Consider the following 26341-nt stretch of genomic DNA (forward strand, 5'->3'; position numbering starts at 1 on the left):
TGACCCGTTTCCAACGCGACGTAGGGCGTGAGAGGGCGTGGACGGGGAGTCGGCGTTCATGTCAGGAGCGGCTTCGTTGCATCAGCTGGGGACGAAGCGTGGCTGGGAGGCAGAGGGAGGACGGAGCATGAAGCTGTGCCTGAGCGAAGGCAGCCTTGGTGGGCTGAAGGTCTTGGCGGCTGCCAAAGCCACTGGCGCGCCGGTGGAGTTGCGGTGGCTTCCGCAAGAGGGTGAGTGCCAGGTGGGCGGTAGTTCCTCCCCGAAACGGGGCGGCTGAAAAAAATCTAGTTTTTATTGAATTGGAAGATCTCCAGTCCCGGAGACCGGGCTATTTATTGATATAAAAATTCGAGTCATTGAATAACAGAATTGTTTTTCCCCCCTTTTTAGGATTTTTCTTTAGTCCGTTCTCTCTGCGCTATGTCCTTTTCCTCTCCCTGCTCCCCTATTACTTCCCGTGGTTTTGTGATCGACTCTGTTCACTTTTGGGTTTCTGAATACATGGATGAGGGGAGAACCTGCACCTGCATTCATGATAACACATTCAGAAAATTAGCAAGTGATGGATTAACTGGGCTAAACATAGCTGGACTTAGCAAGTGTATTCCAATACCAGTATATAAATGTATTCCGAATAACAGAGTTGGAAGGGACCTTGGAAGACTTCTAGTCCAACTCCCTGCTTAAGCGGGAGATCCCATGCCATTCCTGACAAACGGCTGTTCAATTTCCTTTTATTCATCAAATATCTTTGGGGGAGGGCAAGACTTTTCTTTCTATTTTTCTTCCCTGTCATCTCTTTTTGGTAAGGCCTCCATATTTAAAAAGTTGCATCATAAGCAGAAATTTGATAGAGAAAGCCTTCCTTAAAGGTAAAGGTTCCCCCGCACATGCGTGCTAGTAGTTTCCAACTCTAGGGTGCTCATCTCCGTTTCAAAGCCGAAGAGCCAGCGCTTGTCCGAGGACGTCTCCGTGGTCATGTGGCCGGCATGACTAGACGCCAAAGACGCACGGAACGCTGTTGCCTTCCCACCGTAGTGATCCCTATTTTTCTACTTGCATTTTTACGTGCTTTCGAACTGCTAGGTTGGCAGAAGCTGGGACGAGTAACAGGCGCTCACTCTGTTATGCGGCACACGGGATTTGACCCGCCAAACTGCCGACCTTCTGATCGACAAGCTCAGCGTCCTAACCCACTAAGCCACCGTGTCCCTTAAAGCCTTCCTTATTAGCTAGTAATTTTGACTTAGAGAACTACTTTGCCAAATTTTGTGGGGAGCATTTTCAATCTTCAAGAAGAAGGAAAAATTGTCTTTTCAAGTAAAAGTAATCATGTTCTGTCAACCACTGGCCCTGTATGTATGCACAGCATAATATGCATGCACAATATAAGCACACACTGCTCCTATTGTTATGTCATCTTAATACCTGCTGTATTAAGTAGGGTAAGATTTTGCAGATAAAATTTCCCCTTAATTTGTTTTTCTTCTTCTCTGATAGCTCATGTTGTTCCATTCCTCACCCGTCCACAGCTGCCAGCTCTACAGCTGGAAAATGGATCCTTCCTCTTCTCCACAAATGTAATTTCTCAGTAAGTAATAGAGTTGATCATTCTGTTTCCAGGGTAAGCTTTTGGCAAAACCTAATCTGATTATAATGCTAGTTAAGTATATAGGCATGTAAGAAAAGCACAAAATTAGGAGAAAAAGGGATGCTAATAAAGGATCATGTAGAAACTGTGCTACATAAACATCTTAAGGTTATAATTTGGAAAGTTATTTTCACATGCCCAGTTGCCTATTTGGTGATTTTCCTATAATGTCAATGAACCTAAAGCATGCTGAGAGATAGAGACTTGGCATCGTTGCCACAATATTTCCAAATATTATTTTTTTTGGCCACAAATAGATAATGGTAATTAAGAAATTAATGGCAATTTAAGAAATTAAAATATATTTAATATAAGAAAATATGGAGAATCAGCATGCTTCTTTTTTCTCAGTACTGCCATAAGTTCTGTTTCCATCACCCAAAATGTGATGGGAAATTGAAATAGTACAACATAGAGAAAGAAGGTAAAGGTACCTCTTATTCTATGGAGTTGGAAGGAAAATCTTCTGCTCTTCCCACACTGCCCTTTTAATTGATTAACATGTATGGGAGGTAACAGTGGCATACATTTTTAAATTGCTTCTCAGTCAATGAATATTTTAAAACGTTGTGTAGGCTGGCTTTACTATTAGCCAGTTGTCTCACCAGCCAATACTAAAAAGCAGGAAGGTACAGTGGGAGGTTGTTGATAGCAATGCCGGACAGACTTCTTCTTAAGCTACCTTGCTGTTCTTGGGTAAAATGAACCATTTTGGGGAACTTCTATAGATGGAGTGTGGCACGTGTATGTGTGTATGGGAAAACAGAGTAGGATCTCTTGCCCGTCATCTCAGGCAGCAGAGTGTCTTGGATGGTTAGTGAGTGGTCTTTTTGCATTTATGATGAGGGAAGCCAGAATGTATGTTTTTTGAAAATAAAAGCCTCATGAGGAGTCTTGGATACAGGTCTAAAGCTTCTAAACATTGCACCCTACTGGCTTTCTACTGTCAATATTAATCATGGATGCACCTGAAATTGTAAAACTAGGTACAGGTAGTCCCTCGTTGGTACTGGCAACCTGGTCATTAAGCAAAGTGGTCGCTAAATGAAACCACTCCTGTGCTTACGATCTTACTTCATCTTCCCTTTGCTTTACCAGACCTGCAGAGGTTGTAAATGCAAGGTCACAAAGTTATTTTTTCAATACCATCGTTAACCGGGAAAGGTTGCCAAAGGAGGCAGTCCTTAAACAAGGACTGTATAGAAAGGGCCAGCAGGTTGTTGCATCTGGAGGTCCTTATCAGGCTTTAAAGCCAAATGGCATTAGACCTGATGAGCATTTGGAAAATGAGCACAGCAAATAATTGCCGGGTAGACTGGAAGATTAAAAATAAATAAATCTCCTGCCTGTTTGGGAAATGCCTTTCTTAAACCTACCAAGGAAATAGATGCACCTATAGCAAGAGCACCTGTGTTCTAGTAATGGAAAAATCATAAGGAAGAAGCATCCTTTGCCAGAAGAAAATAACTCTAGAGTGGGAAGTGCTAATGGAAGCCTCCTGTGAGGTAGCAAGACCTCATGATAGAACAAAGGCTCTTGTACAATATTTTTAAGTCCTTGGAAGAGCATCGCCCGAGAGTACTCCCCCCCCCTGTTCTTCTTGTTTATCTTCTAGGTACTTTTTCCGCTTATCTGGAAAAGAAATGAGCAGTTTTAGCAATGAGCACGGTGATTTTGCCAATCAGTTTTTTGAATGGGATATAACTGAGCTAGAGGTGAGTAAAACAGCCGTGTATTGGGGGTAGCCTGGGTAAGGCATTTTTCTTAAATGGAAGAGGTCTTCTTGTTCAGCTGGCGGTTTAGATTATGCCCGGCTCTACGAGTGGGATGTGGGGAGAGGAAACAATTGATACAAGAAAACCTGTGACAGGTATAGTATGCTCCTTTGTACCATTTCTTTTATCAGTGTAGGATGGATCATTTATGGTGTAGGTATGTGGACGAAGCTATGTTTCTGTAGCCTTTACAGTATTTAACCTACTGCAGTTCTTTTCTCTAAGGAGTAAAAAGCCAGTGTTTTATTCAAAAGAAAGAAATTTAGATGTGCCCCTGGTTGCCATTATGTTGGATGCAAATATTGCTTCCTGCTCCAACAAGGTTTCAGTTCATGGATTCATCAAATTCAGTGAGATTTGCTGACCACAGGTTACATAGTTTGTGTTTGCCTAGCCCACATAGCTAGCAAACTCACGAAGCAGAATCATACTGCATTTGAGCAGAGACACCTTTAATGCTAGTTAGAGTGAAAGCAAGATCTTGAACACTATAAAAATAAATTACCAAGCAGACTTATAGTGAGTCAGTTAAAAAGTGGGATCTTTGAAAGCTTTCTTTCTCATAGCTGGGCGACAAGTCTAGTTCTTGCACTTACTGGACACCTCTTCTGCCTAGTTCGCACTCTCTCTCATTCTGGTTCACACAACACACTGAACCAAAACTAAACCAACTGTGCCATGACATCCTGTGTTGAGTGAATGAATCCAATGACACGAATCATGCACTGTGTCAAGTGATCATGTGGTTTGTGTGGCTTGGCCTTAACTTACTGTGAATCTTAAGCCAGTTGTAAGCCATGGTTTATGGCAAACTAGGGAAATAAGTTAGCCCTGGAAAACAACTAAAAGTTTAAAAGCATGTGATGAGCACACTCACAAAATGGCTGCCATAAAAGACTTGGATATGCTCTACCATTCCAGTAGGGTCTTGCGAGATCCAAAGATTTTATTGCAAATTAAGTGCCAGAGTCTTTGGAGAAGTCAGTGGGTGGGAAATTAGAGGCACATGCTGATGCTTGTGGCGTATTTATTTGTGCCTAGTTTAGGTCCTAATATAATACATGATCTCAGGCAATGAGATAAGGAAAAAGCTATATCCCTTCCCTGATTACCATTCTATTACTATGTGAGTGAAAGAGAGAACATCAGGAGAGTTTTGGGTGTGTAAACAGTCAACATTAAAATGGGTAGTCTCTTTAGAGAGAAAAATGGATTGCGCCTTGGAGGCACCACTGGAAGCAGATGAAACCAGATGTTAAGCATCCAAAGTTTCATGCACTTCCTGTTTCTTCTTTATAGTTCCATACTATTTTATGATCACGTTGGGCTATTGAGTTAGGTGTAGAAATCTAATAGCCCTATGCTATTGCTGTGTTTCATTTTTTTTTCTTAAGAAAGATGCAGTATAGTGGTTAAGGTATTAGATAAGGTGCTAGATGAGGCTGGAAAGACCGAGGTTCAAGTTTATTCTCACGAAAGGTCACTGGGTGCCTTTGGACTGATCACTCCCTCAGCCCAACCTACTTTGCAGGCTTGCTGCAGAGAAAATTGGAGGAGGAAGTCACTGAGTTCCTGGGGGAAAGGTGGGAATATCAATTTGATAAATAAATTAAATAAATAAATAAATACAACAGTGTGAATTTAGTAAGATGATTGGAGCAGCAAAGGAGGATGAAGGTCGATTAAAATTCCTCCTTTTCCTCTCAGCCTGCTTTGTCTGTAGCCTTGTATCTTCACGTGGTACAAGAAAAGAAAGGAGAGGATGTTTTGGGCATCATCCGGAAGCCATTGGACTACCTTGACCAGATTCTTACCAAAAAGGGTACCTCTTACCTCACTGGGGTAAGTAAGAACCTCTGTAAGCAAACTTTGCAGTACTGGCTGATGTACAAGCGGAGATGTGGGAGAATCGAAAGGATAGCCGGTTGTTATAAAACCTCAGCCTTTTTGTAAAGCACAGTACAGTTAGCTTTTATATGGATTTTATATATACATAAAAATGTTACTCGGGATCAGAATAGAATGTGGAGAACCATAATTCCTCTCACACCTTCCTTGCAGCTTTTGAGATTTCCACAAGCATTGTGCATAGGGGGAGTTACCTTAGTAAATTTTAAGGATTAAAAGCTATGTCTTAAGAAAATTAGTAATAAGAGCCGAAATCGTCTGGGTGCTTAACTGTTTTTATGCCTAAAGCACGAAAGCATGATAGATGGAATGATTCTCATCAACAGTAATCTTTTCAGAGTACAGATTTTTAGCCTTTTTTTTGTTCTTGTGGGAGACAAATGTTTCTTTAAAAGATGAATTAATTCCTGTGGGAAATTTTTACTACCTATAAAAAGTAGGAATAGGTAAATAGCTGTGGAGGGGTGTTTTTTATAGTTTTTAACCATCCCATTTTGTTATCCTAATAGGAACACAGTGGCTCACATGGTTAAGATTCAGGGTCGGAAGTTAGCAAGCCTGCAGAATGCGGCCATGGGGAGGGGTGAGCCCCTGTCACCAACTAATCCTTTCAACCCAGTTGCACCTCAGTGCTTTTGACACAAGTGTGATGTGATCATAATTACGGGAAGACTCCAAAAATTTCCAAAATAAAGCCTAGAGACCCGTTACAGGTTGCAGATTGCTCATCTCTGTTCCAGATCTTTTTTTCATTGGGGAAAAAGCACCGGAGTATCTATTAGGGTTTTTTTTTCTTTACAGAATTTACTTCAGAACTAATTTTATTGTTGTGTATCATATAGAATCAAATTCTGGAATATGTAAATAAAAGTTACCATGCATTATGTAAAGCCAATTAAACTGAAGTGGTCATTGCTAATGTTAGCTTGTCTTGTCAGCGTTAATGATGGAGATAAGAATTTATGTGTGTGCTATTAAAGAAGTTTCTATCTTGAACATTTAGGAAATGTTTTTCCAATGCGTGTGAAACATTCAAGCTGCTCCTGCTGCATATCCAGACTGAACCAATTTCTTCTGATTTTTTTAATCCAGGATGTTGAGTCAGCTGCTGATATTGTCTTATGGGGATCTCTGTTTCCTCTCTTAAGAGATGACTCCTTCTTACCAAGTAAGTGATGCCCACAGCTTAATTCAGCTTTCTCCAACCTGATAATCTCCAAATTGTTGGACTTCAATTCCTATAATCTCTCAAAGTTGGGAAAGGCACCGAAGATGGCCTTCCTGCTTTGACAGGAGGTAGCAATATCTGCTTACCATTTGGCTGATAATTTACACAAGCCGTTTTTGATTTTCCTTCATCAATTCATATTTGTTGGGAGAAAAGTTCCTTTTCTCACTTTCTCCTTTCCCTAAATATGGAAGTGTCTAGATAAGGGCTAAAACAAGGTCCCATGCTCCTCAAAAAAGAACTGTCTTTGGAGAATGTCTTCTGCACCAGGCCATCATACACAGGATTCTGTGGCATGGCCGATTGCATGAAATCCAGCCCAAGGGCTGTTCACCTTTGCTGTTGAGTCTGCAATTGTGACGGAAGACTTATATTATGGAGGCAAGATCTTTGTCTACCACCGCTGACCTTTCTCAGGACACTTAGGTGTCCTAGGGTTTAGAAAAGGCCCCTTGGCTAATTTTTGAGTGTTGTTTGGATTCTCTGGAAATAACGATGTTCTAATTTAATTTTCAAGATGAGCTGAAAGCTCTGAGGAGTTGGTTCCAGAACATGAACTTGAAGGAACACTGCAGAAAGGCAGTGGAATCTGTATGGACACCCAAGGGATTGCTGGAACTTAAAGCCTATCTACAAAAACATCCTGCTCCCAGTTTGGCTTTTGAGCAGTCAGCTACCAATGAAGCCAAGGTATTAATGCTACATTTCCTATGCAAAGCAGGTGTTTTATTCTCACTCAGTACAAAGAGCATGTTAAGCCAGGGGTCTTCAGACTTGGCCCTTTTATGTCTTATGGACTTCAACTCCCAGAATTCCTCAGCCAGTGTGCCTGGCTGAGGAATTTCTGGGAGTTGAAGTCCAGAAGTCATAAAAGGGCCACGTTTGGAGACCCCTGATGTTAAGTCTCTAGCCTAATAAGTTGAAGGTTATTTTATTGCAGAATTCCTTGCACTTATCGAAGAAGAAAGTGAAGCTACAAATGCCCAGCATTATCTTGGATGAACTTTCGCATACATATACTTGAAAGACTCAGGGGAGTTCCATACTATTGAAATAGTGGCTTCAGCTGTTGTTCAGTAGGATTTGAAATGGGAAATACTATGGTTTTTGGGGAAAGTAGAGATGATATACCACCTGTTCAGAATTTGTTTTGTTAAATATTAACCGCATTATTTAAAGAGGGGGACAGTAGACCAAGGGAAAAGTTTGTGCTATGGTGTTTCTTTTAGACTTTGGCATTCCCTGGCAATTACCATGGTCCATTAAAATAACTCCTGGATTTGGGTTGCTGAATATCAGACATCATTGCAGGACGTCTGTCCTTCTCTCTAGGAAGAAGAATCGATCCAGCAGCATTTGTCTGATGTGGAGATTGAGGCCATTGCTGAAATCTGGAGCAGAGGACCAGCCAGCCTTCCTAGCCCCTGGAAACCACAGCATCCTATGTAAGAATCTTGCTGGGCTGAAATGTCCCTGTGATGGTAATGAGGGATACCAAAGAAGATCTTAAAACAGAGACTCCCCACCCCCATGTGTGCATCTTGCTCTCTTCCTCTGATCTTTGGCAATGTTAAATTGACCTTGCTGTTTTATTTCTTCAGTGGTTTTTATTGGTTTTTAATTACTCTTAAGCTGCTAGAGTCCCCTCCAGGAGAGACGAGCAGCAAATACATTGAATAAATATAAACAGTTCACTTTTTCTTTTTGTCTCCTAATGGCAAATACACATATTACACATGCTATGTCTAATTATATCATGGGAATTGTCAATATGAACCTTAATATTATCAAAACACAGCCATATAGTTCTCTATAGCAGGGGTCCTCAACCTTGGCAACTTTTAAGACTTGTGGACTTCAACTCCCAGAATTCCTCTGAGGAATCCTGGGAGTTTGAAGTCCACAAGTCTTAAAGTTGCCAAGGTTGAGAACCCCTGCTCTATAGCATCCATTATTATTTGTCTCAGTGATGTGGAAACTTGTAGCCTTCTGGATACTGTTGTATTATAATTTGATCTTTGGCAGTGCTGACTGGAGCTGGAAATTCAGCAACATCTTGGCGAGCTACAGGTTATTCACCTCTTGATATCTGCTAACTCTGTGGGCCAATTTTGCCTACAGAGTAATTAACCTTCCTAAACTGCAGATTCTTCAGTATATTGTATAGCTTTCCCCACCTACCTCTCCCCCTACCCCATTCCCACCAAAGTTGCTTGAGTTGAGTTCATATGTCCGTCCTCCTCAGATTGCCTGTGAAAGGCATGAAGAATGTGCTGATCACAAGTGCGCTGCCCTACGTAAACAATGTGCCTCATCTTGGAAATATCATTGGCTGCGTTCTCAGTGCGGATACCTTTGCCAGGTAAGTTAAAGCATCTCTTTATGGGCACCCACACCCAGCACAGACTCCTCTGTCCATACGAACTTATAAATTGTTCTCACTGTGAGTCTCTCTGAATTCTGCCTTTGCCATACTTGCTTCCTAAGATACTTGTGTCTTTTCCTGGAAATGTTGAATGTGAGGCGGGGGGGGGGGGGTTGGGGGGGTTGGATACAAATAATACCCTCTACTGGAATGATTTTTATTTATGAAATGAATTCCCCACCCCCATCTTACTTCAGGGTAAGTCTGGGTAGCTTACAATCATAAAATGAACGATGGTCCAGACAACATAAAACGAGATCATATGAAGCCTTTGTTTTAATTTATTTTTAACGTTTATATCTTGTAGTATTTTATGGTATGCTGTCCAGAGTCCCTTTGTGAGGGAGATGGGTGGTTTAAAAATGTGATAAAATAAAACAAGATCGTAGGAGGTCTTACTTCTTATTGATAGCAATAAATCTCCTGCTTTTTTTTTTAGGTACTGTCGCCTACGCAATTGGAACACCCTCTATATATGTGGTACTGATGAATATGGTACTGCCACGGAGACAAAGGCCATGGAGGAAGGACTGACACCACAACAGATCTGCGATAAATACTATTCTATCCATGCACAAATCTACCAGTGGTTCAACATCTCTTTTGACTATTTTGGTCGCACCACCACAGCCCAACAGACTACGTAAGTGCTGCAGTCAGAAGAATTGTCAGTGGGGGAAGAAACGCAGAAATGAAACAACAGATTGTTTTTTTTTTTCCTCCCCTTCCCTCCCTGACTTACAACCCTTGTGTTACCTAACTTTTGCATTGTACCCGCAAAAAAAGTTCGTCTCCTGTTTTGGAGCTTGCCAAAAGACCGACAGGTGATTGAAGGTAATTTCTGCAGCTAGTTTCTGAACGTGTGCAAAGAGGAGCACTTTGAGTGTTCAGAGTAAAGAGCTGCTATTCATTTTAAGCAATTTTAGCTCATCTCTTGGCCAAAAGGGCTCCAAGCATAGTCTTGACATTATCGGAGAATAGCAACTATTACCAATTATAGGGTTAGCAAGTGACTGCCCAGTTCTGGTAAGTTACATCATCATCTGTTCGTTATCTATGGTGATACTTTCCCTTGAGTCGCTAGTGATCCTTGGGCAGGCTAGTTGTTGAGGGCATGTAACTTCCCTGTCAAGCCAGAATAGGGGCTTACTGGGAGGTAATGGATGAATATTTTCATGTGTCACCAATGAGGATATGGCAGGATTGAAAGCGATACAGATCACCACGTGCTCTGTATCCTCTGTTCTACGAATATAATTTTCAAACGAAGCTATGTTCCTGCTTTATTAACTTCTTACATCATCAATTGCAAGACATCCTATTTTGTAAGAAATGGGTGCCAAAAATTTGTCAGGATTTTCATTTTTAGATTTAGATTAGATTTAGATTTATTAAATTTATATGCCGCCCTTCTTCCCAAGGACTCAGGGCAGCTCACAACAATAAAAAATTAAAAAAACATAAAGTACAAAATTTAAAAAAGAATTAAACAATGGATATAATAAATACCGTAGATGACAATTTAACCCAATAAAAGCCAAATTTAAAACCATAGTCAGTCTAGGCCCGCTTGTTGGAACATCCATGTCTTCAGGTCACGGCGGAAGGACCGAAGGTCAGGGGCCGTCCGCAGCTCCAGAGGCAGTTCATTGCAGAGAGTCGGTGCGCCCACAGAGAAGGTTCTCCCCCTGGGGGTCGCCAGCCGGCATTGCCTAGCCGACGGAACCCTGTAGGAGCGAACCGGGCGATGGGAGATTGACAATGGCAGCAGGTGGTCCCTGAATCGATCAAAGTGCAAAAATATTTAAAAGAGTTAATTGAAACAATTGGATAGCATTAAGCCATAATGGTAAGCTGGGATATTTAAACAATTATTTGTCAAATAAGCCACGGTTACACTAAACTAAACCAAAGAACAATTAACCCCTGTTTCTTGAACATAAACCTGATGAGTTTTGGGATTTCTTTGATCTGATTCATTCATCGTTGTACACTCTAAACAAGCAAACAGCCAATTTATTACCCTTCGGATATTTTAAATTACCTGGCTGCTGGCTGCAGTTGCTGTGAATTGCATTCCAGAACATGTGGAAGGGATTCAGTTACCCATCCTTGCTTGTATTATTGGAATAGATCATGTTGCCATTTTAACTTAGTACCTTGCTTTGACCCTACCTATTAGAATTCCACTAATAAACAACTTAATTAAAATGAGCCATGGCTTGGTACTAAATCCAGATATTATTGTGCTGTACAGTGAGAGGCACTCATCCACTCAGGGGCATGGAACAGAACCATGGAATTACACATTGCAAACCAACATACACCCCGCTGGACTACACATTTGCATGGAATGGGACCTTGGAAATATCAGAATGAGTGATTTTGTTTTGCCTATCTGCCAGTCTGCCTGCCCATCTACTATACTAGTGCAAATGCAAATGTCGACATTGTTTGGAAACTGAGACAAATGAAGGACAGGCAGTGCTTTGCTGTCACAGCAGGCATTCGTGCTTCTGAGCTGTTCTTTACATTTTTAAAAATATTTGCATAGGTGAAGATCAGAAGCTGTTCCTTATACCTCCCTTTCTTTAACCCTTCAGAATAGCGCAAAGCATCTTCCAAAAGTTGCTGGAGCGCCACTATCTTCTGACCGAGACAGTGGACCAGTTGAAGTGTGAGAAATGTGCGAGATTCCTAGCAGACCGCTTTGTGGAAGGCATCTGCCCTTTCTGCAACTACGAAGAAGCCCGTGGAGATCAGTGTGATAAATGTGGCAAGCTCATAAATGCCACTGAACTTAAGGTATTTTTGGAAACAGGAACCTGAACCTGATCTTCAGAGTAGACCCTTTTCCAATAAGAGTTGATGAAATCCAAGTCATCTCTTCTACTGAAATTCTGTTAAACTGGATAAAATCTCTCCCTTTCCTGAGAGGAGTATAGCCTTTATGCTAGTTCATCTTCCCTTCTCAGCCTTGGGAAAAAAATGATTATGAACTAAACCAGGGTTAGGCAACCTTGGCTCTTTTATGACTTGTGGACTTCAACTCAGCATGGCTGGTTCAAGGATTCTGGGTATTGAAGTCCATAGGTCATAAAAGAGCCAAGGTTGCCTACTCCTGAACTAAACCATCTTGCAATGTTTGATTTCGGTTTACCCAGATGCTGTATTTGTAACCCATGGTTTACTGACTATAAGTTATCGAGCCCAGAGAGTTGTGATTTACAATAGTGGCAAATATCTGTTGCTCAGGTGTAGGATGAGGGTGAAGATTCGTTCTCCAAGCTTGTAGGTTGGTTTACAAATGTTTCATTACCAGGCTAGGTAATAACTTCAGCGATGTGTAGGGGATGTCAGTATTGGTGTTCTTCTGTTTATAATTATAAAAATGACCAGTTTTTTGCTATGTACTGTACACTTGTCAAAACTTGCTAAGGGCCTATAGCTCAACAGATATTATGAATCTTTTGTTTAACATTGTCCTTATTTATTATTAATAGCTACGTTTTCTTACTACTGAAGCCCATCCAGTTATCCCCCTGTCATTTTTAATGTCCTGTTTTGTTTCCATTGGCCACTTGATTTCAAGATTATCCATGTACAAGAAATGTATTTAAAGACTATACTTAAAAAGTTGTGACAAGACAAGAGAATCATGTCTTTATTGGGCTTCTCCCAATTCCAGGATTTTTATCATTTCTGCCTGCATTGCTGCTAATTTCTTAACAGTATCCATTCTATCCATGGGCCTAACTACAAAATACCACTTTGTTTGACGTGAGCTTTCTGTGCGCAGCATAGTCTTTATTCTGGATAGCTGGCTTTTTCTTGAAAGGATCTAAAGACTTATTTAGATTTAGAGGTATACTGAAATGTGGTAATTATGTTTAGGTAATTTGATGAATAAATTGTTTCATGATGTCTTCTTTTTCTTCTGACAGAAACCAGTGTGCAAAGTCTGCCAAGGAACCCCTGTGGTGAAATCTTCTCAGCACCTCTTCCTGGATCTACCCAAGGTGAGCCCCCTTGTTCTTCTGTCTTTAGAAGGCAGCATCGTTCTATGATTCTTTGAATCATCTGTGGCAGTGATAAACTGTCAATAAACCAGGACTGAATCCAGATCAGACAGAGGCAATCTTCTTCAACAGAAGTAAATGAACTCTAGAATTGAGCAGATGGGTATATTACTAGATTCAGCTTTGCACCTGAAGGCACAGCTCCTTTGCCCAGTTTAAAGTAGTTTGTTGGTTAAGCCAGTCTTTGATGAGGCCTGACATCATCACAAAGACATAGGATTTAATTAACACCTTGATTTGATTATTGAAATGGGCTTCACTTGGAGCTATCTTTGAAGAATCTTCTTAGAGTGAAATTGGTCCCTTTTGTGAAGCAGAAATAAAGTTGATGGTATAGGAACCAGCTCAAATAATTTTCCCTTACTATTTGCCCATCGGTGAAGGTCTTCATTAGAAACTGCAGCTTCAGGAAATGGATGTGAGTGCTCTACACATTTGCTGAATATAGATGGTTGATATAACAATACAGTCATTTCATTAAAATTATTATTAACTATCTAGGACAGGCATGTCAAACTGCCGGCCTGCAGGCCAGATGCGTCATGCCGAAACCGCGCCCACCCCATGCCGGCAATGGAAAAGTCACGATATGTCACGCGACGTCATGTGACGTTGTGAGTTTGACATGCCTGATCTAGGATAACTTACACTAACATTTTATGTCATACCTGAAATGATTTTCAAGTTGCCTGGTTACAAACAAAAAGACACATGGTATGCACTGGGATGATTTCTGCCATCAGAACTAGGGAGTACTGGGCAAACTTTGAATCTTAAAGCTTATAAAGCCTCAATAGCTAAATAGTAACTTATCTGGAAAATACTGCTCTGAATAACATACGTTATACAGCTAATGCTGGTAAAGCATATCTAAGACAGAACCCCTCACCCTTCTACTGCATGTAGTCATGTTGTAATGTTCTGATAGGGGAAAAATTAATAATGGATATAATTAAACCTGGTACAGGCACAGGAAAATTGATTTCTCTCCTCAGATGAGCAAACTATTTTGATCCAAAGAAGGCACCAGAAAATTTCACTTCCTACCTGGATTAAGGTAGTCCTCAGTTAACTATGGTAATTGGGATGGGAAACTCTTGCTAAGTGATAGACATACAGTGCAATGTTACATAAGTGCACTGACCCACGATGGCAGTTCTACAATTCCAGTTACGGTCATTAATCAAACGTCATGTGTTCATTAAGCACAATGTCATGTGATTGCCATTTGCAACTTCCTGCTGGTTTCCTCATTGATATTACATATCAGAAGCTGGCAGAGAAGGTTGCAAATGACAATTACACGACCATGGAACACCACCACCATTGTAATGGGGAGCCAGCTGCCAAGCACCCAAATCAAGGTACATGACAGAGGGTGCTGCTTCAGCTGTAACTTTTGAGGACCAGTCACAGGACTCCTTGTTCGGCACTGTCAAAACTTTAAACCAGTTACTCAACAAATGATCATTAACCAAGGACTTCTTGTATTACTAAGGTTAGCATAAAGAAACACAAAATCCCAGGTGTATTCCAGAAGGGCAAGTGACAGAAAGGATGAATAAATAATAAAAAGGAAGACACTGAACGAAACAAATTATCTTAGCTGGGTAGAATATCACTTTGCATGATATTTGGTAAAATCCAAATACACCTAGAAGCCCAAGTTTAATATATAAGTGGAGATTAGAATGAGGCTAGAAAGAATGAAGGAGGCCCAAGCATGTATTGTTTCATAAGTAGAGGCCAAACTGAGACAAGCAGTTGACCATAGTCATGTTCATCAGAAGGTAAATCTTTACTAAGACTGAAAATTTCCAACACATTGAACTCTTAAATGTACTTTCTTGCAAGAGATGCTCTGGTTAGCTTGAGGGATGTGGCCAGTTGTCACGTTGCTGGAACAGCAAGTCTGAATTCTTCAGTTGGATTCAGTCAAACATTTGTCATACATATACAATGTACATATGACCGTGATACAATAAAAAATATGTTGGAAGAATTAATAGTGGCTTCTAAGTCAGTCTTCCAAATAACAAACTGAAGAGAAGTAGCAGAAATAGTTCCTAATTACTTGTATGACCCTTTGGAAGATGTAGCAGTACTATATTTGGTTTTTTTTGTTCCAATTTTGTTTTTTGTGCAATATAAATTTCTAGTTTGTTTTTCGTTAGGGGACAAAATTGATGTCTCAAGCCTTTAGAGAGGTTCTCAACTTTGACAATTATAAAAATTCATCTGGGAGGTTTTAAGGGGTAAAAGAACAGAAAAGGGTAAAAAAATCTGCCCTACCCTCTCTCCAAGTATACTTTCTGATACTTTTTTTGATATACTTTCTGAGTATTAAATAGTCATATACTGTATTTGCCACAATGGGCTATGCAATGCTTTTTGTGTATAAGGGTGTGTTTATCTTTAAATACTATTTTTTTTTATTTTGATTTTACTTGTCACTCTTGAGTAGCATATAAGCATCAGAAGTACAAAAGAGAAAAATGCTAAAAGCGATGCAAGCAGAGACGTGAGGTTATTTGCCTAATATCCTTATCGTCATGGCAAGTACTGCATCATAGCCAGAAATCCTGTTTGGGTTTTTTTTTCTAACCTGTCAACAACTAGTTAGAAGAGAGTCTGGAGAAATGGTTGGCTGTGTCCCAGTCCAGTGGGGATTGGACTCCCAACTCAAGATACATCACCCGCTCCTGGATCCGGGATGGCCTCAAGCCACGTTGTATCACTCGTGACCTGAAGTGGGGCACATCGGTTCCACTTGATGGCTTCCGTGAGAAGGTGAGGAATGTGGGGCAGATATTTTTTTTGGTGTGATTGAATGTCACACTGTGTATGAATATCACTTAGACGTAAAATGTGAATAGCTTGGGATTAAAGTTCACATAAGCCCTATATGGCAAGCCAGTAGTTACAGTACGTAAATTATCATCTAAAGAACTGAAGGTCTGTACAGAACATCTGTTTTGAAATAAGAATAACAATCTCTGTGTGAGTAATAATACCACAATGTGAACTAATTGTACTTACTCAAAAGGAGGATAAGGCATTCCCAGTCATTACCTTTAAGTTGGAGGTGGTGCATTGTCTTATTTTTCTTTCAGACGAGAGACATAAGCTATTGAATAAGAGAACTAGCTTCTGCCTTACTGAGAATGCAGAATCTAGAAAAACACTTGTGAAGTCAGTGGGTGAAGAGCCACCTCTGTCCCTACAACCTAGATGCGTTCTTGTTTTAATCAGAGTCGTCATCTTCATTTAGAAAAATATGATAATTAATGGCCCAGAGATGTGCAAGTGGTACAGTATGGCGCTCAAATCTCAGCTGCTCACGCAGATGTTTCTTTTTCTGTTCTCTGTGGATCTGTCTGTACATGTAACCCCTTCCCTACTTTTAATAGGTATTCTATGTTTGGTTTGATGCTCCAATTGGCTATCTGTCCATCACAGCTAATTACACTGACCAGTGGGAGAAATGGTGGAAGAACCCAGAACAGGTGGGCTAATCCAGGCACTTCCTTCTGAAAGTTGATTCCTTTCTTTATATCAGAGATATCTTTATATGTATACTATAAATATATAGTAACTCACCTTTACAATATTTATAATACTTTATCTTTTGTATTTACAATATGAAGGAACACATCATTATGAAATTTTCTGAAGTCACTTATATATCTCTGTAATATGTAAAATATAAATAGATTTGTGGCAGGGAAATCAGGGAAATCTTCCATCATTCCATTAGATAAACTCTTCTGAGCTTTAAGCACGTTCACTACTTAGAACCAAACTTCTTCTTAAATTCTTCAACTCACCCTAGCAAATTGCATGAGATTATTATGTCTTTAGGAAATCTGTACCTCTGATTATTGTAAGACATGGTTTTTAAAAAAAATTAATCATGATAACATGCTATCACAGTCAGTTATTTGAGGCTACACAGGATGGGAGGGAGTTGTCAGAAAGTCGAGGTACAGCTGTGCTTTATGCCGTGTTTTCACTCTTTCTTCTTTCCCTTCTCAGATTCAGCTTTATAACTTCATGGCCAAGGATAACGTTCCCTTCCACAGCGTTGTGTTTCCTTGCTCATTGCTGGGCACCGGTGATAATTACACTCTGGTCAACCATCTAATTGCAACAGGTAATTTCCGGGGGAGAGAATTAACCACAAACCTCATTTTTTCATTCCTGACTTCTAGTCTTGTTGGGTGCCTTACAACCAAAAGCTAACCATTTCCATTCCCTTTCTTCAACGGAGGAACCCTTAAAAAAGGAGTTCCTAACATCACCCTCTTTTTTTCTCCCTGTAGAATATTTGAACTACGAGGATGGCAAGTTCTCCAAAAGCCGTGGTGTGGGAGTTTTTGGGGATATGGCCAAGGACACAGGCATTCCTGCAGACATCTGGCGCTTTTACCTACTCTACTTGCGGCCAGAGAGCCAAGATAGTGCCTTCTCTTGGAATGATCTGATGATCAAAAACAACTCCGAGCTGCTGAATACCCTTGGAAATTTCATCAACAGGTAAATCTGGCAAGAGAAAAATGGGCCCATGGTGTGAATTCAGTAAAACAATGTGGTAGCTTAGCTTTGGGTATGGGATGAGCTAAAAACAGTATTAAAAAAGATTCAGATTCAGACAAACTGTTTACTAGCCTACTGCAAAGGCTGGCCTAGAGTTAGGACGAGGAGTAGAAAGTGAAGCGGCACCATAGGAAGAAGGTTTGAAATTGGAAAGGCCCTTGTATGTGCGCATGAGGATTATTTTTTTCCCACCTTTTCACTGTGTCTTCAGGTCAGTAACTCTCAGGCTCATTTCATACCTTGTGTGCAACAACCCATGTAGTTCTGTAATTCTCAAGAACATCAACATCTCACATAGACAGACAGAATTTTATGTCGGTCAATTAAAATGAGTAATACAAAACTATCCCCTAACAAGAAGAAATATCAGCAACCATTTGTGGGCAAAATTGTACTGTGTGGTAGTTTGGTGTTCATTTACGAGATTGTTGAAATCTCAGAAGATGTAGTGAACATTATAAAATTGGGGGCATTCCTTAAAAAAAATTGTGAGACAATTTTTCAAAACAGCAATCATGGTGTTGCTCATAAGAGTTACATTTAGACATCGCTGTTTGTCTAAATGTAAACTGTGTTGAGGATGAAAAGGAGAAATCAAGACTCAAATGGTCAATCCCAAAGAGGAAAAAGAAACCTTAATTTGGCTAGTGCAAGAATTTACTAGGTGGAGGCACTGGGGGGAAAAAAAGAAAATTGTGGGGGGTTGGGGATCACTTTGCTCTGGAATTCCATACTACTTAAATCTCTGTTTATAGTATATAGTTTTCTGGGTTCTTCTGGAATGAGAGATTCAGATGTACCAGAACAAGCCTGTAGCTGTGACCTACAGAATGTGAGTTAGGCCAAGTGTCAAGTAACCAATGCATCATCATCCTCGTGTAAAGATCTTTCATTATTTGACTGTCCAGGAGTTGCCCAGATAGGTAGATTGGGATAGTTGGAAACAAAAGATGAGAAAATTAATCTAGCTTTCTGTGAACTTCGAATGTATCAAACTTTAATGTATCCTCTTAGCTCTGTCCCTTGTTTTTGCTTCCTTTTTCAGAGCAGGAACTTTTGTGTGCAAATTCTTTGGGGGTTGCGTCCCTGCGATGAACTTGAGCCAGGATGACAAGCGCTTGTTGGCTCACATCACATTGGAGCTGCGGCAATACAACCAGTTGTTGGAGAAGGTCAAGTACGTCCTGGAAATCTAGCATCTGCCAGTAACTCTAGGAGCTATGTAATCGGTAGCTTAGACACAACCTTTCCTGAAGAATATGCATGAACAACTGCAGTGGTAGAAGTCTGGAAAAAAATGGAAGACTCTTTTCCATCCTTTATGCTTGTGGGGAGTCATCAGAGCTAGAGATTGTCCCAGAGTGGCTCTGAATGTGTGAAGTAGCAACACCTGAATATATAAATGTTTGTGGATGCTGGTTTCATAATCTTGAAAACTTCAGATGAGATTATGATTAATTTGCATAGTCCTTATTAGTTTGCCTACCCAGAAACATCCAAGACTGTTGTGAGTGGCTGCTTGAGAATTTGAAAGGAAAAATCCCAACAGATTTACTGGAAGGTTTCCTGCATGTTTGTATGAGAGGGCTGCTCAGTTTTGCCGAATGTTTCTCAGCAATGAGAAGTAAAGTGCCATTTTCTTCCTTACCTCTGCTACGTCAACAACTTTGTCTCTTGGCTTTTTTTTCTCTCAGGATTCGTGATGCCTTACGCAGCATCTTGAATATTGCTCGCCATGGCAACCAGTACCTTCAGGTCAATGAGCCCTGGAAGTGCATCAAAGGCAGTGATGCAGATAAGTGAGTGACTGATAGTGGGCAAATGCTATTTTGGGATGGTCTGCTTCAAGCAGAACTAACTAAGGGAATTCTCCTCCCAACGTTGTGATATAGCTTATTTGGATTAGATTTGTTGCTTTGAGAGAAAAATGCCTTGATGCTTCTCTGCTTTTATTCTTGTGAGCTGGGCTTTATTTTCAGACATTTATTTAAATATTGATTTTTTTTATTTGTATCCTGCCTGATTATTTTTACAAATAACTCAAGCAGGCAAACATAATATTCCACACACCTTCCTCCTCCTAATTCCCCAACAACTTCGTGAGGTGAGCTGGGCTGAGAGTGAGTGACTGGCCCAAGGTCACCCAGCCAAGTTTCATGGCTAAGGATTAGACCAGGGGTAGGCAGCCTTGGCTCTTTTATGACTCGTGGACTTCAACTCCCAGAATTCCTCAGCCAGCCATGCTGAGGGGAAAGTAAGAGGTTTCCAAGTTGAGCCATGCTGGCTGAGGAATTCTGGGAGTTGAAGTCCACGAGTCATAAAAGAGCCTACCCCTGGATTAGACTAAACTGTCAGCGTTGCCTATTGGCTATTGCACCATTTTCTTGGCTTTGCTGCTTTTTTGTCTTCTTAGAGATGTCTTTTTTCTTTTTTTTTTCTTCCTAGAAAACGGGCAAGCACTGTGATAGGGGTGGCTGTCAACATTGCAAGCTTGCTGTCAGTTGTGTTGCAACCTTACATGCCCAATGTGAGCGCTGCAATCCAGGACCAGCTGTGCATTGCATCCAGCTTTAATGTTGTGACCAATGACTTCGTCTGCACCCTGCCGGCTGGACATCAGATTGGCACGGTACGTGCTGTGGGGATGGAAGCCATGTGATAGGGTAATGGAAGCAGTGTTGAGGACCAGTTCTCCCAAGTGCCAGGGGGGAAAAAAGAATAAATAATACCAGCTTAGATGCAGTCAAGATTCATGTAAGAAGTATTGTTCCATACTAAAAAAATATATAACTTATTTGCCAGAAGAAACATATGTTTACTGAGGGATATAATTATACTTTTCCCATTACAAGCTTGAGCTTCTTTCCTTTTACTGTTCCTAAAAACTCTTGTTTTGGACCATGCTGGAAACCAATGAGGAAAAGAGCTCCCGTATATTCTAGGCACCCAAGCCACAAGGAAAACTTCAAAACCATTTGTGTAAGTTAATTTCATGGTGTCGAAGTTTCTTCCATTGATAAATGTGGCTATCAGGTTTCTCCAAAGAGGTCAGTATTGAGCCTTGTTGTTATTCACAATACTATTAGTTTAAAGCAGTATTTATTAAATTGTTTTCATATTTATTTGTATCCTGCCTTTATTATTTCTACAAATAGTTCAAAGCGACGAACATATCCAAAACACCTTCCTCCTCCTATTTTCCCCACGACAACAGTCCTGTGAGGTGAATTGGCTGAGAGAGAGTGACTGGTCCAAGGTCACCCAACTAGCTTTCATGCCTAAGGCGGAATTTGAACTCACCGTCTCCTGCTTTCTAGCCTGGTGCCTTAACCACTAGGCCAGGGGTCCCCAACCTATGGGCCACAACCCAATACAGGGCTGCGGCCTCTTGGCCAACGGGCTGCAGAAATGGCTGGCCGGTGTGTGAACAGTTGCACACGCACACACACAACACTTGTGCTAGTGCCCGCTAGCGCAGGGTGGGTGTGTGCGGCCCATTTGCACATGCATGAACAGCGCCGCTAATGCCGTCCCGGCGCACATGGCACCATTTGCAGGCACGTGGTACCGTTTACGTGCCCGCATGTGCACTTGCCAATTTGAAAGCTGCTCTCCTTCCCTCCGGTCCATGAGCCCAGAAAGGTTGGAGACCTCTGCACTAGGCCAAACTAGACTAAATAATAAATTACTTGGGGCAGGGGCTTGATGAAATATAATTTATATAAATTGTTAATCTTAATACTTTAATATTAAACAATAGCTTAATGGCTACGCAGACAGCAGTGACACTGTTGGGAACTTAAGTTATGCTTTGCCACCCGTCCACTCTGGCTGTTTCGTACCTTCATCAGATACTGTCCACGGAATTCCAAACATTTACATGCAACTATATGAATGAGGATACTGGATACAGCACTGAGATATAGAATGCATGTAGACCTGTATATATGTAATTCGACCTCAGAGAACAAAACACACACACACGGATTTTTTCATGGTCTTCTACATTTCATTCCAGGTGACTCCCTTGTTCCAAAAGTTGGAGGCTGAACAAATTGAAAACTTGCGAAAGCGCTTTAGTGGAGGACAGGTAAGAAATGGCGGAAGAACTGATTCATCCAGACTGCTTTGGAAACCATTGACAGTAAGAGGAGACGTCTCCACACCACTTCTGAGGCTCCTCAAAATAGTTGGGATGCTGACACTGTACCTCACAACTTTATGAGCCAGGAGATCATAAAGCCAGATGAGGAAAAGATGAAGGAAAAAAAACCTGACAAGCAGGGTGCACTTAAAGCTGCTCTGGTCGAGAACCAAATGCATAACCCCCTTCGCCACAAAGTAAAAGCCTCTTTCTCGATTGCTAGGTGGTTAAGTCCGCCTCCTCTACAACTCCTCCTAACTCATCCATGATAGTTACTGGAAAACCAAGGAGGAAAGCACATCCTCTTTGTAAAATGCAGATATACCCCTTGTTTTTACCAGTGGTCTCAGCTTCTTTCACTTCATAGTTGCCGAGTTGTAGTACTGTCATTGCCAACCAATGATTGGGAACAGAGAAGGATTGCTCATAGGACACCGATATGAGGAAACTGAGCATCAGAGAGAGAGAGAGAGAGGTGCCCATTGGCACAGAGCAGGGGTAGGAAATCTTGGCTTTTTTATGAGTCGTGGACTTCAACTCCCAGAATTCCTGAGCCAGCCATGCTGGCTCAGGAATTCTGGGAGTTGAATTCAGCGAGTCATAAAAGAGCCAAGGTTGCCTACCCCTGGCACAGAGGATCTTGCCACGTTCTACATTCTGGCATCTCTCCATTTATGGCAGGGGTGTCAAACTGCCTGCCCATGGGCCAGAGCATCACGGAGAAACCGTGCCCATCCCATTGCTGGCAATGGGAAAAAGTTCCGATACGTCACGCAACGTCACATGACATTGCAAGTTTGACATGTCTGATTTATGGTGTGCCTTCCACAATGTTATGATGGGGCTCCAGACATACAGCAAAGCCTCATTTTAATGAACTGGTTGGGGGAGGAGATGGCTGTTATTCTCCCATATCTGGTAAAATCAAATCATATGTCACAGGTTGCATCATTTACATAATTGGTGTCATTGTGTGATGGCAACATTATAATGAGGCAGAATTTGATCCCTCCCATTGAGGTCTAGATAGTTAGGTTTCACTGTATTGTAAAGTAAATAATATGAATATACCTTCATTTTTTTAAAAAAAACACAAACATTTTAAAATACGGGTGTTAGTTGACGTTAATTTATTTCCATTTCCCAGATCTTACGTTCACGTTTAGACTATGAATTTTAGATCAGCCGTGATAATTTCGTTACCCTTTTCTTTGCGCGTTACCTGCAAAACCCTGTGGGGAGCTTCCTTCCTATAGTATAAGCTGATTGATCAGCTCCTCGGTTGGTGGCCAATCCTTTGATCCTTTCGTACTCGGAAAACGTTTGGGAAAATGTGCACTTAGATATTCTTTAAAAGTGGATTTTATTTTCAGAACCACTTTTACTTTGCCAGCTAGCTCTCCTACTTTGACCCTTTAATTTTCCTGTCAAGCTGGAACAGCCCAACCCATTGTGATTGTATTTTACATGGACACTGTTAACTGGATTGGGATGGGATCTGTGCTCCAAGTATTAGTAAATCTCTCCTGTAGCTGTTCTCCTCCTCCTCCTCCTCCTTGGGCCATCTGGTTTACATACTCTAGGTTGCTTGCAAAGAGCTTCCTCTGCTGTAGCACCTAACTATTCCTGCCTCTTTCTGGTCTTTCTCTGGTTCCCTTCTCCTGCTTTCCAGTCTGAAGACTTCCCACTGAAGCCAAAGGTAAAAGTTGTTAACCTGATAGCATTTTGTAGCATAGGGTCTAGGTACTTGGGGGGTGGGGTGTTTCATTTGTCTCCCATAGTGTCTGCCTGGCCGATCTGATCTGGTTGGGCTGGCATGCTCAGTTAAACAATAGCATCTATTGGAAACCTGGAAACGAATCTTCTCTGGAACGGCCCCTAACTTCTGGAAAATACGAACGGTCCCTGCCCTTCCGGTCTTTTGAAGGTCCTTCTCCCAGGCCTTTGGAGAGAATGACTGCAGTTTCCTTTTAACCCAGGTTGTTTTCCTTTGCTCCTACCTAGTTTTTCACCCTGCTCTCTTTACCTTGTTGTTTGATGTTTTTCTTGTTTGAAACCGTTGATAAATTTCCCAGGATCACTGGGAATTGAGCAACATATAAATTTAATAAATTATTATTATTATTGACTCTCCACAAGCATCCTTTAGAGCTCCACCAGAGGATCAAATCCTTGTATGAACTAGTGCTCTAGCCATAACTTAACTTGAATCCTTCCTCCAAGAAGCATATATCTATGGCTTATTAACCGTGATAACCATTCCTTTGCAGCTTGTATTGCAAGTTCAACCCTCCCCCACCCCCACCCCCAAAATCTTAAAAGATTGCTACAATCACACGCCAGTCCTTTGTCTCTGCCTTTTACCTTAATATTGTGATAACTATAATATTCCTTTTATGGATGGTGCTCATCAAGGAGTGCATGCCTTCCTTCTCCATCTCCTGAAATTAGCTGCGTTGTAACATTTTTAGCATCTGTGGTATTGTTTTCCCTTCTTGTCAATAAGCATAACCCAATTTGGAGATCATAGAAGCATGGCGTGAGTGAGGTATGTTAAAAAGTTGAGAGGTGTGGCTCGTTTGATAATATTTATCTTCTTTGGCTTCCAGCAAAAAGCAGCTGCAAATATCCAGAAAACATTGGGAGGGAAGGAACATCAGGAAGGAGACAAACGGGTAAGATTGGATTCTGAAGTGTTGGGGATGAGGCTAGTAACAAGTGTAGTATCATTAAGGTCTAGGCTTCCCTGTATAGCTTATGGGTGTGTTTTGCCTGCCTATGAGCACACTTAGGTATCCACTCATTTCTAAGAAGACACAATAAAATAATGCTGCAGGTTTTGAGACCGAATGGATTGTGCTAATAACCTTTTTTTTCTAGTTCCAGTATGGTGAATTTGCACAAAAATGCTAATTTGTCTTTGGGCTGAGCACGTAGCATAACTCCAGCCGGTCTGATGTGTAAATTGTAGTTTATACATTAGTGTGCTCTGGTTAAACTAGCTATCCCTACCACGGTAGCCGTTTTTGTGAGAACACCCACGTTTTCTTCTCAGATGCCCAGTGACCTCTAGCAATCAAAATTTCTACAAGACATATGCACGATATTTTTCCCCTTGCATTTTTATAGCTTTTTCCCCCCCATCTTATAGATTTCAGTTTTGCTAATCAAATCTTTTTATAAGTTAATAGAAATATATCTAGACTAGAAATTGGGGATGAAATGCCCTATAGTGGCTAATAATGTATTAATATATATTAACCAAACAAGATTTTAGATCTGCAGGCTAATTAAGATCTGTTGATAATCCACCTGTATTTTATTGCTGCCAGCAAGAATGAATCATAGAATTATAGGGATAAAAGGGACCTTGGAGGTCTTCCGGTACAACTCCCTGCTCAAGATAGGAGCCCATCCCAGACAAATGGGTGTCCAATCTTTTCTTGAAAACCTCCAGAGGAGGCAATTTGTTCCATTGGTTGATTGTTCTCAGTGTCAGGAAATTTCGCCTTAGTCCCAGGTTGATTCTCTCTTTAATGAGCTTCCACCCATTGCTTCTTGTCCTACCCTGAGGTGCTTTGGAGAATAAGTCAACCCTTTCGTTTCTGAGACTGTATAGGTAGTCCTTGACTTACGAGTTTGTTTAGCGACTGTTCGAAGTTACAACAGCACTAGGAAAAAAATGACCTATGACCATTTTTCACTCATGACTCTTGCAGCATCCCGTGGTTATTTGATTTACGTTCAGATGCTTGACAGCTGACACGTATTTATGATGGTTGCAGTATCCCAGTCATCTGACCCCCTTTTGCGACCTTCTAATAAAAGCCACTGGGGAAACCAGATTCACTTAACTGTGTTATTAACAGATGTGCCAAAAAAGGTCGTAAAATGGGGCAAAACTCACTTAATGAATGTTCCATTTAGCAACATACGTTTTGGGCTCAGTTGTGGTCGCAAATTGAGGCCTACCTGTACTGGAAAACAGCTATCACTGTCACCCTAATCCTTCTCTTCGTTAGGCCAGATATACCTATTTCCCTTAACCGTTCATTATACAGTCCACGAAATGTGTAGCACTTTCCATACTCAAGTCTGCATTTCTACCAGTAATTATTTCTGTTCCACTTTTCTTTGAAACTATAATACATTTTAGGAAGTTAGTAAAGGAAAGGAACACGCAATGTCTACATTTCCACGAAAATCTTAGCTTATGTTGTTTTTAGCTTGGCACTTCCTGGTGAACAAGGTTGCCATATACTCATTGCAGTTTTGTATCTAGGGTAACAAGGCAAAGCACGCCAAGGCCCAGGCTGCTGCTGGGAAAGAGCGAGCTGATGCCGTGGTCTCAGAGTTGGTGGAGCTGCAGAACTAACACAATGTGGTAGAAGGAAAAGGGAAAAAGAAAAAGTGAACTGTTAAGCTGTGACCACAGTCAAGACATCTCAGGTTCGTTTTGTTTGGGACAATTGCTAGCAACTGTGATCCCATTTAATTTTTCTCCTTTTTTCAGTCTTTTTGTCACTACCACGAAC

At 41.0% G+C, this 26341-nt stretch overlaps 1 protein-coding gene across 2 annotated transcripts; it reads left to right on the plus strand.

Annotated features, from left to right (window-relative positions):
• Positions 1 to 26328, plus strand: MARS1 (methionyl-tRNA synthetase 1). 2 transcript variants are annotated; one of them, XM_083353976.1, is made up of 21 exons: positions 1 to 230; positions 1501 to 1591; positions 3267 to 3366; positions 5134 to 5268; positions 6427 to 6502; positions 7080 to 7252; positions 7895 to 8007; positions 8808 to 8924; positions 9427 to 9630; positions 11591 to 11792; positions 12932 to 13006; positions 15686 to 15856; positions 16477 to 16572; positions 17102 to 17219; positions 17389 to 17602; positions 18708 to 18839; positions 19357 to 19461; positions 20108 to 20291; positions 21681 to 21752; positions 24416 to 24481; positions 26089 to 26328. In XM_083353976.1, exons 1-21 carry the CDS (start codon positions 59 to 61, stop codon positions 26179 to 26181), a joined length of 2709 nt encoding a protein of 902 aa, XP_083210102.1. In that variant the 5' UTR covers positions 1 to 58; the 3' UTR covers positions 26182 to 26328. The 2 variants fall into 2 exon arrangements, 1 of the variants encoding a protein (XP_083210102.1); XR_014491371.1 differs by lacking the exons at positions 21681 to 21752; positions 24416 to 24481; positions 26089 to 26328 and having other exon boundaries at positions 18708 to 18834; positions 20108 to 20249.
• Positions 26329 to 26341: the final 13 nt, after the last annotated feature.

This window comes from Vipera ursinii, assembly GCF_947247035.1.
Source record: "Vipera ursinii genome assembly, chromosome: 2".
Classification (NCBI taxonomy): domain Eukaryota; kingdom Metazoa; phylum Chordata; class Lepidosauria; order Squamata; family Viperidae; genus Vipera; species Vipera ursinii.